At 39.7% G+C, this 15,794-nt stretch overlaps 1 protein-coding gene across 1 annotated transcript; it reads right to left on the bottom strand.

Annotated features, from left to right (window-relative positions):
* Positions 1-2,813: 2,813 nt before the first annotated feature.
* LOC113028409 (zinc finger MYM-type protein 1-like) lies at positions 2,814-13,074 on the bottom strand. Its single transcript, XM_026178652.1, has 7 exons — positions 12,973-13,074; positions 12,268-12,436; positions 11,950-12,021; positions 10,804-11,789; positions 10,649-10,758; positions 9,979-10,216; positions 2,814-2,930 (listed from the first exon to the last, which is right to left on the bottom strand). Exons 2-7 carry the CDS (start codon positions 12,398-12,400, stop codon positions 2,814-2,816), a joined length of 1,656 nt encoding a protein of 551 aa, XP_026034437.1. The 5' UTR covers positions 12,401-12,436; positions 12,973-13,074.
* Between the last annotated feature and the right edge of the window lie 2,720 nt (positions 13,075-15,794).

Here is a 15,794-nt window from a genome sequence, read left to right as displayed (position 1 = left end):
AGAGGGTGAGGGTTTATTTGAAATGTGACACCAAGTGAGAATATATACATATATACAGTGGAACAGATAACACGGGGCTCCAGGGAGTAGGGCGGGGTCCGAAGGGAAGGTCCAAGACGGGGGTACACACACGCTCTTCTTCCACTCGATCCGTAACTCAAAAATGTCCACACTAAGAAGCTCACGCTCACTCACACACATCCACAGAAATCCAGACGGCAGGGAAGACGGGCAGGGAGTCTAGAAGGCCTGTACACAGAGGAAAAAACAAAGTCAGGAGGAAACTCTAGGGGATCAAAGGAACATTTTCATAGGTTACACTACACTGACACTTGGTAATGTGACGATCCAGCGAGGAAGCAGCCTCTCTTGCCATCTTAAGTAGTCTGCCAGGATCAGTGTGAATGAGCCACAGGTGTGTGTTCAGGGTGGGTTCAGAGGCGGGGAACCAAGGTCCAGTTCCGCCCTGGTGGGAGAGGTTAAGACAAACAATACACACACCACGACCTCTCCAGATCTTGAGAACCATGACAGAATATAACATTAACCTCAATAATAGATTATCTTTTATAAAACATACTCTCTTCATCTAAATATATCATATGAGCTTGTTAATTAGAGCTTTATTTGAAGAGTTTTTACCCACAGTTACCAGCGTTAGTGTCTGTTCAATGTATGAATGAATTTTGTTACTTACACAACAACAACACAAAAAAGGACTAAATTCCTGATTTTAACTACTTTAACTGTTTTTAAACTCTCCATGCAAAATGTTATTCAGTGGAATATAGTCAAATTAATATTACTTGATTGGTTTACATTTAGTTTATACCAAGCACATTTTTCTTAATGGTTAATGATATGACTAAATTAACCTTATATTGTATAAATTATTGTTTCATGTTTATTGGGGAAGGAGAATATTTTTTTTTGAGTGCAGAAACCAAAAATCTGTTTTCATTTTAACTCCTTAAACGTGCCAAATATTAGTAATTATTATTAGTACGGGGGCACAGGGACCTTAGCACCTCAAAGCACTACTAAATATAGCCTCAATGAGCTGATACTGTGGTTAAAGACTCTCACTGTCAGTTTCACAACTCAGCAGCTAATATTAAACCCAAATACTCAAGTGGTCCAGAAGCCTTCAAGTCATGCACAGATAAGTTAGTGGCATCAGTCACAATGCTTCTCAAGATAGTTTCAGACACTGCCTGGGGACTGTGTTGGAAAATGAGTCACAGACTGGAATGAGCTGTAGGTTCCAGACATGCACCACATGAAGACTCTCATCAGCCTGGATTATACAACCTCCCCCGGGGTCAGTAATAAACTCTGGGTGAAATCCTAAGGGAGCATTTGGGAACTTGTTTTCCATCAGTATAAACTGTATTCACAAGTTTTAAAAATCCTGAATTATTTAGTTGATAAAGAGTGTTTGGTAAATGGAAGGGTGCCAGAATATTCATGTTTTCAACAACTTTGATACCAAAAATAAACAGATTTCAAACACTGTCTTATTAGCGCTCCTGAGTTAAAGAGTACAATGGTTTGCTTGTTATTGTTGTCACTACTATTTTAAGTGCACTTTGGAATGTTAACTGGTGTTATGAGGTTTATTTAATCTTTTGATGTGTCACACGGATTGGGGGGGAAAGCCATGACTCACCTCCCCCAAGCACTACTAGTCATTCCAACCCAACAACATCTGGAATTATTACTGTAGCCTGGCTAGCTAGCATGTGGCTTTTTAGATCCCACTACTGCTGTACGCTTGGCTTGTTAACTAACATTCCACAGCCAAGAAATAAAACTTGGAGAAAGGCGGAGTTATAATTGTGCTATAAAAACAATATGTCACATTTCCTTAAGGAAAAACACTACTCATGTTGTGTGCTTGATTCTTCTTCTTTGTAATAATATTAAATGGTAACAAGTAACAAGTATCCTTATTCTGAGTCCCATCAGACAGATGTACCCAACAGTCTGCTTACTTTGGATTTGTTTTTGTAGACTTGATTCATGGTGTGTTTCCTCTCGCCAGGTCTGGGCATACTGTTCATGACAGGAAGGTGCAGATGACCAAAAATAATCAGTACAACTAAAAACACACTGAGCTGACAGTACTGAAGACTAAAAAAAAGTACTGAAGGCTAAAAAAAGTACTGAAGGCTAAAAAAAACAGTCCCCCAAAAATATCTGAAAAAAGCCAGGCATCATCAAAACATCCTTTATAGTAAAAAAAACAAAAACAACCCAGATCAGGCAATGACAATACATCCAGTCACTGGTAATTTTTTTATTATGTTAATTTAAATTTAGCTGAATTCTTTTTGGCATAAACGTAACAAGGTGGTGGAAACATTCCTCTGAGATTTTTCAGCACTGGCATCATAGATGTGCAGCTGTTGCTGCACATCTATGATGCCAATTGCCCATTGAAGCAGCCCAAACAGATGCCTGTTAAGGCCAAGAGGCCAAACTGGGTGTGTGGACTCAAGTGCAGAAACAGACGGAGGCAAAACTGATGTGAAAATAGAGTTTTATTTACAATAGTGCAGAAAGGCAGCATCAAATTGGGAAACTAGACAATCCTGACAAAGTTTACTATGAACTATGAGCTAAACCTGAGACATGTAACCAAAACTATGAGCTGTGATTCAATTCAAAAGTCCATGAACAGGTCCAGGTGTGAAAGGAGGGGCAGTGGCCTGGGTGGAGAAATACAGAGTCACTATAATGAAGAAGAGACTGGGAGTCAGCGGGGTTCCAGTAAATTATGACAGGTTGATTAGACAGTGTTGCTGAATGGCTTATGCGTTGCAGGTAGAGAACAACGTGAGAGGGATACCGTCCAAGAAGTCCGGTAGCTTGATTGCAGACAGGTGTGCAGGCTGATTGGAGACTCCGCCCAAAGGTGGAGCCCAGCTCTGTGGAAAAACACAGCAAGTTTATTTGTATAGCACAATTCAACAACAAAGTGATTCAAAGTGCTTCAAAGGGCTATCCCAAAGTCCTTTCCCCAGCTTTATTCTAGTCTTTAGTTTTTTGACATTTATTTTTTAAACCAACATCATCTTAATTTTTATTCAACTGAAGTTGAAACAAACATCAAGTAACGTGCAAAAGAGACTATTCACCCTCAGCCTTAGCTACTGAACTCGTTTGATGCAGTTTGCATTGTGAGTTTATAAAATCCTAAACATTATTCGCCTCATCGCAGCACCCGAGTATCTGCTGCATTCATGTTTTGTAAAATGTAAGAAATATGCTTTCAGTGTCCAAAATAGAATTTTTTTAAAATAAGACACATAACTCTTTGAAAAGCAGGTGACATTTTGACATGTCACAGTGGTGTGTGAAAATCTAATTAGTGGCACACTTGAGATTTTCTGCCCTGAGTCAAAATGAAGTGAGTTATTTTTACATTAAGCACATATTTTATAGATTACAACCAATGCATTGTCACAAGAAATTACTTAAACCAATATACACATATGGAAAGTATTTTTAGCCTAGAGACAAGACAAGTAAGTGTCTGTGGTTTTCACAAGCATACAATGAAAGCACTTTGTTCTGGTGACTGGGTTGGTCTGACAGAGGCTGTGAATCACCTCTGACAGATAACATGGCTGCAGGTGTCTGCTACTGATACAGTGTCAATGCTCTTCTCCAAACCTCCTGCCTGGATCCAGCCTCAGGTGTAAATATAGACGGTCGTCATGGCAACATCTGCACAGGTGGCTGGCAATGTCCAGGTCTGTCAATCAATGGCAATCTGACAAATGGGGATGTGGCATTATGAAACTGCAAGTTTATGGTTGGATTTCTTAAGCATCAGAAAGCTTTTCTCATATACTTTGAACTTCACTGTCTCTCCTGATAATATCTGTCTTCTTCCCTAAATCCTTTTCCTCTGCAGCTTCTTTGAGGATCCATGAGCCATGAATGCAGTTACCACGTCAGTGTCTTGAATTGTTACAAACCCAACTGGTCATTCTATGTTAGCCGAGGCGTCGGGGATGATGTTCTAAAGGGTTGATGGATGGCTTCTTTTCCAGAAAAATGTAGTTTCTAGTATTCCTGTCCCAACGCTGTCATGGCAGTCACAAAAAGAACATAAAGAGTTATTTATTCCTGACATCTCGAGTGAGCTGCATTATGACAGCAGCATCGTGGTTCAAGGGTTTAAAGTGACTTTATTCGCTGGTAACCTGAGTCAGAGAGGGATTACCCTGTGAGAACACAGTAAACCCGCTAACCTAGAACATAACACTGTAGTAATTCAAGTAGCCATTAATCTGCTGACTATTAAGCACATGTTTCCAGCTGTCAGATACTGCATCATGGCAACGTCTCATTCTGAAAGATCAGTAAGTTCAAAGCACTCAATAAAGAAACTGTACCTTTTCTGTGGCTGTTGTCTCTTTACATAAGCTGCACTTTAAAACGTAATGAATATGAACCCAGCGGGTTCACGGTACCTGACAGTAGACCTGGTTTACTTTTGAAACTCTGTAGACCTCAGTGACCTGGAACAGTAACATTATGTACATTAATGGTTACGTGTTACTTAACCACTGAGCTGCTGGAAGCCTCCACTGCTGTTTATTATTTATGCACCTATTTTATCCTTTGTAAGTTGCAAAAATGTTCCCTCTCAGAAAATAAAGCTGCTACGCCGCATCATTCATGGACAGTCAGGGCCATACGTTTTGGAAATGGCACAAATTTCTGTGTTTCATAAACAATGCAGCTTCACTTTCTTATATATGTGTGCACAGCTGTAGCCAAAGCATTAGGCTGTGACTGTAGTCCAGGCTTTACATACCACACTGGCCTTCTGTTCATCACTATGTAACATATTAGCATGATAGCCACCTGGTGGCTCATTGGTTCACTGGATGATGGTGTTAATGGGGGTCCTGTCACTGCTGGGATTCTGTCATGACGGGGCATCGGTGTCTAATCAGCAAATGCAATAATTAATTTCTCTGTCTCAGTAAATTACATTCAATTCTTCCAAATGAGCTCTCCTTAACACCCCCCCCCCCCCCCCAGAGTATCTGAGGAACTAATTCCTTAATTGATCATCGTTTGCTTTGCTCCTGTGCTCAGGATTCACATATACAGCATTTCAATGCACCTAAATTCCTGCTAAACCAGTTCTCATCTACGGTTTTCTGGTTTTTGTTGTAAGACAACAATGTCTGGCTTTAAACTCTGCAGATCTGAAAGGAACACTTCAGATCTCAATAGGAAAAAAATGATGCTGGATATCTATACTGTTATGGATGGGATAATGGGTTAGAAACTGCCTGTGTACTCTCACCATATGAGGCCAGGCATTATCATGCACCAGGAGGAACCCAGAACCCAAAGCACCAGTGTTGGGTCTGACAGTGGGTCCAAGAATTTTGTCCAGATACCTAATGGCAGTCACGGTGTGGTTGCCTAGTGGATATGCCTCCCTAAACTATCACTGACCAATCACCAAACCGGTCATGCTGAATAGTGTTACAGAGTTGGTCATATGTCCATATTGGCATGAATATGTTTTTTTTCTGATGTGTTTTCAAAGTGTATATAAACAATAAATATTTTTGCCTTTGTCTTACTGTTGAAGCACATGCTTTTGGTTAGGTAATTCCTGAAGAAAAACTCCTGTAAAATTTGGATTATATAACCTATTAAATACTATAAATACTTAAATACTTGAAATGTGCAATTCACTTGTATTTTTATTTTTTATTCCTATTTATTCTATTTATCCCCTTCGTATATTTTATTTATATTGTCTCTGTATTTATATATATGTGTGTGTGTGTGTGTGTGTGTGTGTGTGTGTGTGTATATATATATATATATATATATATATATAATATTCTGTAACTCTGTAACTTCTGTCGGTGCTGTGCTTTTTTTGGAAATCGAATTTCCCAGAGGAACCCACCCGAGGGATTAATAAAGTTCTATCTAATCTAATCTAATCTAATCTAATCTAATCTAATCTAATAAAGGACATTCATTAATTCTATCCTTTCTTTATTTGACTAGCAAGGCAAGGCAAGGCAAGTTTATTTGTACAGCACAATTCAACAACAAGGTGATTCAAAGTGCTTTACAGAGACATTAGAAACAAGAACAAATAAAAAGCATGATTTAAAATTGAATAAAACAAGCAAATAAACTAACTAACTAATTAACAAACAAACAAACAAACAACAGTATATAAAATCAAAACAGATAAAATCAGAACAGCAGATAAAATCAGTAGTTAAATGTAAGTTTTGAAATTTAAGCTTAAAGTGTGGATCTGGTGCTTTATTCAAATGCAGCTGAGAACAGGTGAGTCTTCAACCTGGATTTAAATAAACTGAGTGTTTCAGCTGATCTGAGGCTTTCTGGGAGTTTGTTCCAGATATAAGGAGCATAAAAGCTGAATGCAGCTTCTCCGTGTCTGGTTCTGACTCTGGGAACTGATAAAAGACCTGATAGCAGGTCATCTCTCCATCAGTCCAGCATCTGTTTTCTTAACCGTTTGTCCAATTTAAGGTCTTACGCAGCTCGAGCTTATCAAGAGCTTTTATGGCCTTAAAAGAATTTCTTAATAGATTTTAGTGACCAAGACAGAACCACCGTGATTTAAAGCCTGAAGGGCTCGTACATTTGCAAGGTTAAATACATTTTTCTGTGTTTGGCTTCCTGCAACAAAACTGGGCAGACTGAGTAGTACTGCAGTGCCTGTGCTCATAGAGTTTGTTTCACTTTTAATTGTCTGTAACCTTGCTCTTTATTTTAAAATGTGCATTTTGTCATCCAGATACTGTCATTGGTTTACAGATTGGGGTTTTTTCCCTTTAAAATTAATTAGGCTGAATTATCTAAAGCCAAGAGTCACTGACCTTTTCAGCCTCAGCTTAACCAGATATGTGATTCCCAGAGTAAGACTACTTAACTGTTCTTTCTCTGTTTAACCAGTGTAGCAGTTTCCTTCTGTCTGTAATACTGTAGTCTGTGACTCTGTTTTCACAAGCTGTTCAGCCCAGTTTGAACTACATCTGTTAGACGCTTCCACTAGTAACAAGCAGTATTCTGAATTTCCTTAAACAAAGGCTCCACTATTTCCTGTAAAATACAGATTTTTCTCTTCAGAGGAAATCCTCCAAAAGATTTGTGCTCAGACTGAACATACTTTAGCTCTGAGTTTAACGTAAAGCTTTTCCAAGGCTGAGATTTTAGGTGTGGTCTTAACAGCGTGGTTCTGCCAACTTTGTCAAAGATGTTTGAAAGCCAGAGATTAATATTAAGTAATGATTAAATGCAGATAGAAAAAATAACCTGAGTAAATACAAAGTCCCGTGTGAGTTTTACAACACATCTAACGAGACGCAGATTGACAAGAAAGTTTAATTTTTGTCTTTGGACAAGCCTTTGTGTTGCTTTTGGTCAACAGTGGTTTTCTCCTTGGATCTCTCCCATGGATGCCATTTTTTAATTCATTCAATTAAATTGTATTTGTACAGCATCCTCTTTGCTTAGGCTGCTGCCCCCGCGACCCGGCCCCGGACAAAGCGGATGAAGATGGATGGATGGATGTACAGCATCAAATCACAACAACAGTCGCCTCAAGGTGCTTTATATTGTAAGGTAGACCCTACAATAATACATACAGAGACAATCCCAACAATGATATGACTTCCTATGAGCAGCACTTTGGCGACAGTTGGAAGGAAATACTCCCTTTTAACAGGAAGAAACCTCTGGCAGAATCAGTCTCAGGGAGGGGCGGAGCCATCTGCTGCGACCAGTTGGGGAAAGAGAAGGAAGACATTTTTGCCTGGTATCTTTCTTACTGTTGAATCATGAACTCTGACCTTACTGAGACAAGTGAGGCCTGCAGTTTTTTAAATGCTGTTCTGCATTCTTTTGTGATCTCCTGGATCCATTGTCTGTGTGCTCTTGGAGTACTTTTTGGTATGTTCACTTTTCCTGGGAAGATTCACCATTGTTCCAGGTTTTTTCAATTTGTGGGTAATTTTAAGACAGATACCTAATACCAATATTTGGTCATTTTTAAATCCAGTATTCCAATATAATATTCCAATCCAGTCGATATTTTTTTCTTTCCAACACATAAAACATGAAGTGATTTCTTTCAAATTTGCTCTGTTCAATTATTTATTTATTAGTGTACTGCACAGTAAGCAAGCATTTGGCATCCTGGTCAACAACAAAAAGGACAGGTTTAGCACCCCCCCCCCCCCCCCCCCAAAAAAAACCCATAACAATCGTCAAATGTCAAAATAAAAATGACAGAAGAGTGCACATGCTAAAAACAGTCAGCTGCCAAGAGACTGAAATACACACAGATCCTCAGAAGTACTGCTGCATCCCACACACAACACGTGTACGGAAACATAAAAATACACACAGAAAATATGTTCATTCTTCTCTCCTAGGCAAACATCAAAGTAAAAAGTACTTGCGCTGTAGTTAAACTCTGGGGTCCACAGTAATGGAGACCTACTGCTGACCAAATGCAGTACTTAAGGCATAAAAAATAATTATTCTTGTATAAAAGGTTTCAGTGGCATTTTGCAAAGCTTAATGGGTTGTTTTTAATCATGATGCCAACATCATCCCCCATGACAATGTCTGTCTGTTTGACTTTTCATTCTGTTCACGTTTGTGAATTCGCATATGTCTAGTCTCAAGAAATGTGAAAAAAGATACGAGTCACACAGGTCTACGGACCCGTCAGTGACTATATACAAACATTAGCATATTCTGGAACTTTTTAAACTGGAGTAGTAGCAGGAAGTTGCTATAACTAGAATGAAATGGATGCTGCACAAAAAATCCTACTTGTCTTTGCTTTGCAGCATGTGCAGCATGTGCAGCCTGTGCAGACAGCGTTGTTTCTCTTTTTAAATAGAACTGTCCGAACAATCTGCAGTATGAAAATGAAGAAATTAGAGCTTGTATTGCAGCACATCATTTAGTGAAATGGTAAGTTCAAGCATACTTTGCTAACACATTAATACTACAGTCACACCAAAGACTGCAGCATGACAAAAGCAGTGGCGTGTCTAGAAAATTTTTTTGGGGGGGGCCAGGTAGGGGCACAGATTTGTAGAAGGGTGGCACATGTAATTGGCAGATAATGTTAAAAAAAAATTCTACCAACCGTTAACCATAATTCAATAATCCTATAAACCTAATAACCGGATGCGCTTTTAACTTTTATTAAAATGAGATTTTCACCACTATAGTGAAAAGTGTTTAGATACTGTGTTGATAAAGTACAAGAGATACAATCAGTGCTTTGTCAGTTTATTCAGCATTCAAGGACAAGTATTTTTACTGACAAATAGTGCACATATGTTTTGGGCTAAAACATTTTTGAACATTAAACTACAAACATTTTTAACATACAATTGGCAAATTAGCCAATGCAATGCAAAACTTATTTAAACTTATTAAAATATACTGAACTTTTAATAAGACTCTGTTACATGTTAAGAAGACAAGAAGTACAAAAACATTTGTGAACAGCAGCACTTGTAGTTGCAAAATATTTATTTTTTGATAGAGAACATTTACTCAAGTACCTACTCTATGCTTCATTAAATATTATCAATGACTTAGAATAGGTAGATCCGCCTGTTACAGTGACGGGTGGCGAAACGTGTTACAAAGTCATCCAGGCTTAATGATCTTGCCCTTTTCCTCTCAATACTCAAAACTCCAGTATTGCTAAGCCTCTCATCAGTCATAGTTGTTCGTAGATGATTTTTTTATAAGCTTTAGCACTGAAAAGCTACGTTCACAAGTAGCACTGCTGACAGGTAAAGCTAAAGCTATTCGACATAAACGAAAAAGCTGATGAAACACCTCTTTGTAAGACTCTAGGAAGGTAGTAAACCCCAAAATACTGGAGAGTTCATTCCCACACCCTGCTCTCCTTTGAACAACCTTTCTAGCTTGATACAGCTCATGTTTGAGGTCTTCAATATCACAGTCATACAGACCAGCCAAGCTTACAACTATTTCCTCTGACAAAAAGCTCTTACTCTTGGGGTTTAGTGCCTGTATACCCCTCATAATATCACAATTGGTCTTGTTGAAGCGCTTCTCCATCTCTGCATGTACATGGTCAAGAATGGGGTAAAATACTTCCCTCTTAAACTTGTCCTTGTCATCCTCCTTACACCTGTGTTGCCCGATTGGAGAATCTACAAAATAACCCTTTAGCCTGAGGCTCTCTCTCTGCACCCTTCTCTTAACTGTCTCAGAGGCAACAGTACACTGTTCTGCAATATCCATTGCGTCTTGCCACAGCTCATCAAAACAGGATTCACTTCTATATTGGTCCAAGGTGTCTTGAAGTGCATGAATTAGGTCTACAGCCTTTGCTAGATCAAGAGATGGAGACTGAAGTACATCAGAAAGCAACTTAATTTCCCCTAGAATTTTTCTAAATGTGGATAAATTGCCAATAAATGTGAGGTCAATTTGTGCCAACAGACCCCGTGCCTCCACTGATCTGTCACCGCTGTTCTCTAAATCTATCTCATGTAGCACTCTTAATATAGCTGGTAATCTGTCCATTACAGTTTTGCATGCACTGTAACGACATGCCCACCTGGTATCACTGAGTCTCTGAAGCTCTCTAGGAGCCTCTGGATACATGTCTTTTTGAACTGTGATCCATTTTTGGTGAACATATGAACCTGACATGTAGACATACAATTTCTGCAACAATGAAAAAAAGCAGTGTGCTTCAGGGACTGATTTCACTGCATCAACGATAACAAGGTTAAGGCAATGTGCATTGCAATGTACATAAAATGCATGTTTTGCCTCTGTTTTGATCCTGGCTGCAACACCCCTGCATTTCCCTGCCATTACTGACGCCCCATCATATCCTTGGCCTACAAGATTGGATCTATATTCAAGGCCATACCTTTCCAGACACTGTATGATATTTTGAGTGAGCCCTGCTGCATCTAGCTGACTTGCTCTCTGGAACTCTAAAAAACTCTCTTGAACAGCCCCATTGTAGTAATACCTTAGTACTAATGACAGTTGCTCTGTTTTCTTTAGGTCTTTTGTTTCATCTGCAATCACAGAGAAGTACTCACTCTCCTTTACTTCTCTGATAATGTCTTCACGTACCATCTCTGACAGACATTCGATTACTTCATTCTGAATGGTGTTACTGGTATATTTTGCATTTCCTGCAGCTTGTGGATTATGCTTAGAAAGAAGTTCCATTAACTCTAAAAAGTTCCCCTTGTTTTGTGATGTATCTGTCTCAAGATGCCCCCTTTGGGAGAGGTTTTGCATAGCTGTAAGGAGAACTACTTCAGCAACAGTTTTGATATATATGCGATTTTCCTCTACTTTTTTTTTATATGCCTTGTCCAAAGCATCACGCACAGATGAATCTGTCAAAATGTTTTTCTGATGTTCACTCCAAGCATACATGGCATTCGTATGACCTTCAGATTTCTCATGCCCCTTAAAACCTCCATCTTTATACATTGCCTTCTTCCAGTTTGAGTACCCTTCATGTGATGTAAAAGGAGTTTCAGAAGCATTTGGAATGGAAAAGTATCTACATGCAAAACAATAGACAGAGTCCCGACTTTGAGAATATTCCAGCCATTTGTGTTGTGAATACCATGTCTTGCTGAAGGCCCTCCTCTTTTCACCATGTACTGTTCGAGGAAATATCTTCAAGTGTGGCTGTCTAGGTCCCTCCGCTGGATTTTGAGATATATCTAAGTGTGGGAGGATTCAATTAAAAAAATCAATGAAGAATTGTTTTTGATCTAGAACAACATCTCTTGCAAAAGTGACAGTATCAATATTATAAAATGTTTAATGCACAATTAAAGGCTTTCAATATTAATCTATGAAGTAAGATTGGAGGTTAAATACCATGTGGATGGCCCAGTGTCGTACATGATGTTGAAGGAGAAGATGTTTCAAAAGGCACCACATCCTGGTTATCTGGTGGATCATGAACAGGTGAAAAAGTGCCTGGGATAATATAAAAATATTACATTTCATTAAATAAAAAAAACATGTTATTTAAAGCAGGATTTTGTTTTAATTTCCAATTATGTACCACAATACATATATTCACTTATTTAATTATTTATTCCCAAATATTAGGATTTGTCCCCTATGGATCGGTTGAACACTTGACAATATAAACATCCCTTCCTTGCATTTTCCTTATTCATTCTCACATACCTTCATTTGTAGAAATCACAGGTGACAATGATGACTGCTGCTCAGTCCACCTTTCCCTGACATTGCTCTCTGCTTCTGGCGTTATTTTAGCCTTCTTAAGGAAGAAATTCTCAATATTTTGAGATCTTTTCATTCTCCACTCCTATTCTTCTATCTATACTAGTTGGCCCTGAAGTAATAAAGCAAAAACTTATGTCACAAACAACAACTTTCTTGATGTATGACCTTGACTGGAAGTCAGGGATGTCAAATTCTTGCCCTTATTGACCCCTATCATGCATGTTTTAGATGTTACCTATACCAACATAGCCAATTCAAATCAAATAATCCCCAAACACCTAGTTGTGCACAAGTCTGTAAATGATTCTTTAAATCAGCTGTATTGAAGTATGGAAACATCTGAAACCAGGAGGACCAGAACTGCACATCCCTGCATTGAACATGGCACAAACTTTGGTAATATTGATGTATAAAGAACAACACTGGCTGATGATGAAGTACAGTCAGCTGGCATGGCGACACTGCCAGTATTAACCTGCAACTTGGATTATATCTTATAACTAATAACTCTTATGCTAGCTCCGCGGCCGCCCAGTAGCCTACTGAAATATTCGGCGGTTGCAATAATTCTTTAAGTGTTATTTTTTCCTTGGTATTCTAATTTCACCGAAGTTTACTAAACTCAACAAACTTAATATTACTTACCAGGACATTTATTCTCTCATCATTTTCTTTTGCCGGAAAATAGCTTTCTGTGGTGCCGTCTTTCTCCTTCCTTTGCCGATGCTGCATTCACTTACACTCGGATATCTGAGCTTCACTACGAAAACGTAATCGTACATTTGATATTTAATTGAATTTTATTGTTTTAGCTTCGGGGTGGCACCTGGGGTGGCCAGTCTGGTTTGGGGGGTGGCCTGTGCCCCCCCAGGCCACCCCGCTGGACACGCCACAGGACAAAAGTTCCTATCAATGAACTTGAGATCTTGTTGCTGTTAAAACAGTTGCTTCAGTGATGGAGATCAGCTCAACTTCAACAACTTATTTAGAGACAGGTTGCCTCCCACGAAGTCACCTGTGGATTCACCTTCAGTCAAAGTGCCTGTCCAGAGGCTGAGAGGATTGTATGCTCAATCTCAATTTCAAAAAGTTGGTTGGCACAAAAATTTTTTCATTTCACATTTGCCAAAAAAACATCTTGTGGTGCTCCTGTGCTGCTGACCACAGTGTAAGACGTGATGTCCTTCAGCCTGACGTACTGTGGCCTGTCGGTGAGGTAGTCGGAGATCCAAGCCACCAGGCAGGGGTCCACCTCCATCCTGTTCAGTTTTTCCTGAAGCATACATGGCCGGATGGTATTAAAGGCACTGGAAAAGTCAAGAAACAGGATCCTGACCGTGCCTTTTCCCCCATCCAGGTGTGAGTGGGCTCTGTGTAGGAGGTACAGGATGGCATCCTCCACTCCGACACCCACCTTGTATGCAAACTGTAGTGGGTCCTGGGCATGTTGTACCTGTGGTCGGAGGAGGTTGAGAAAGAGCCGCTCTAGAGTCTTCATAAGATGTGACGTCAGTGCCACCGGTCGGAAGTCATTCAGCTCATTGGGCCGGTTCCTTTTGGGGACCGGGACGATGCAGGATGTCGCAGACTGAGATTGAAGACTCGTTGTAGCGGCTCCCCAAGTTCAGCAGCACACGCCTTTAGCATCCTAGGACACACCTTGTCTGGGCCTGCTGCCTTTCTGGGGCGAAGCTTCCTCAGTTGTCTCCTGACCTGATCCACTGTGACACTGGGAGATGTTTGGGAGGAGGGGAGGGGGGGAGATGTCTTGCTGCTGAGAGAGGGATTGGAGGAAGGGGGTGTCATGGTGTCAGGAAGGGGGGGAAGCGAGGGAGGTAGGAGAGTGGGGAGAGGACTCTGTAGTGAAGGTGAGGGTGGGGGGGGTTACTAAAACCGTGATTTTTTGCGAGAATGCCTCATGACAGTGACGTAAGCGAGTGCGCCGTTAATGACAACAGCTGTGTGCAGATCAACAATGAATCACATATCGATTGTGGGAGAGAGTATGAGCGTGCAGCGTTTAAAGCATGGAAGTACTGACCTTACTTTGAGTTTGATTCCATAAAAAGTGACAAAAACATTAGTGTCCATCGTGCGTGGGAAGAAAACTTCTTTTTACAGCGAAAAAAACCCCTAAACTTCCAAGCAAGCACCGAGTGCGCAACGACGTAATGGGAAATTCACAGAGACACTAGCGGATTCTTCAACTGACCGCGGCACACCTGCACCAGGGTAAACCTCCGCCTACCGCAGTCCTGCTTTACAGGTGAAAATAGAGCAACAGGACCGCTGAGTCTTTGACTTTATTTATTTTCTGCTGTGTTTTACTTGCATATATTTGAAAGACTGAGTGTAAACACAAAAAATATTTTATTTTATGAGCTGGAATGTGCAGAAAATAGGTTTAAATGTTAAACTAATTTATTCAAGTCAGAGAATGTTGCATATAATTAAATTTTTGCTTGATGCATAAAGTTAAAAGATTAAAACTGATAAAACAAGTTAAAAAAAGAGACTTTTCCATTTGATTACATTTTGTATGATGGATTATGTAGAAAAAGTAGAATTGGGCTGAAAGACCTATCGCTTTATTACCTCTTCAGGTTGTAAATCGTGGTTTTAAAAAGTAACTAAGTAACTAAGTAGTTAATTACTTTTGAAAATAAATAATCAGTAAAGTAACGGGATTACTTTTTGGGGGAAGTAATCAGTAATTAGTTACTGATTACTTTTTTCAAGTAACTTGACCAACACTGCTTATGAGCCACTGAAACAATGATGTGAGCATAACCTGTATTTTTCATGGTCCTTTTTCTTCTCCTTTTCTTTTTGGTAATAGAAGGTGACCATGGCCTCCTTCGATTCTAAAGCTGTACTGCAAACTCGCATAACCATTATGCCACTGAGGATAAATGCAGAGTAAAATGCTAAGGTTTTCCTACAATGTTGTCCTTCTTTGTTCCTAATAGTCCACTAACTCATACTCTGTTCATAATCATGTTTAACTATCAGCAAACTGAAGACAACAGGTTAAAAATAAAGCTGATATTTTATTGCCTGGATTGATTCAGAAAAATCGGAAATCAAAAGTATTACCTTGAGCCACGGATCATGAGTTTAGCTGAGCCCATGTGTAACTGTTGTTCTACTTGGAAGAAGTTGTTATAAGGCAATTTGGCCCCTGTGCTGAGAATGGTGCAGACCACTATTTGCTCTGGGATTTTCTATCTTTGGTATATGCAAGCTTCACATCCATCTGTTCAGTGTTCTTAGATGTACAGAAACATACAAATGGGCACAACAAAGAAGCTTTTAAGGCGCTATATCTATATGTCATGGTCCGTGGTCCTGTGTCTGTGGAATGCGTGATGCTCGGGTAGCCACACCCCCGGGCTGGGCCATCACCAGCACACCTGCTCTCCATCATGGTGATTACACGGAGATCCACTTAATCTGGCGCTGACGGA

Source organism: Astatotilapia calliptera, chromosome 8, assembly GCF_900246225.1.
Source record: "Astatotilapia calliptera chromosome 8, fAstCal1.2, whole genome shotgun sequence".
In the NCBI taxonomy this organism is placed as follows: Eukaryota; Metazoa; Chordata; class Actinopteri; order Cichliformes; family Cichlidae; genus Astatotilapia; species Astatotilapia calliptera.
The sequence above is the reverse complement of the archived record's forward strand: the minus strand, read 5'-3'. Positions and strand labels throughout refer to the sequence as shown.

Excerpts from the sequence above, each read along its gene's own strand:
- LOC113028409 (XM_026178652.1), bottom strand. The coding sequence starts at position 12,400 with ATGAAAAGATCTCAAAATATTGAGAATTTCTTCCTTAAGAAGGCTAAA. Across the intron at positions 12,022-12,267 it reads TGTGATTTCTACAAATGAAG|ATAACCAGGATGTGGTGCCT; the intron begins GTATGTGAGAAT and ends ATGATCCACCAG. Across the intron at positions 10,217-10,648 it reads CAGAGACTCAGTGATACCAG|GTGTAAGGAGGATGACAAGG; the intron begins GTGGGCATGTCG and ends CGGGCAACACAG.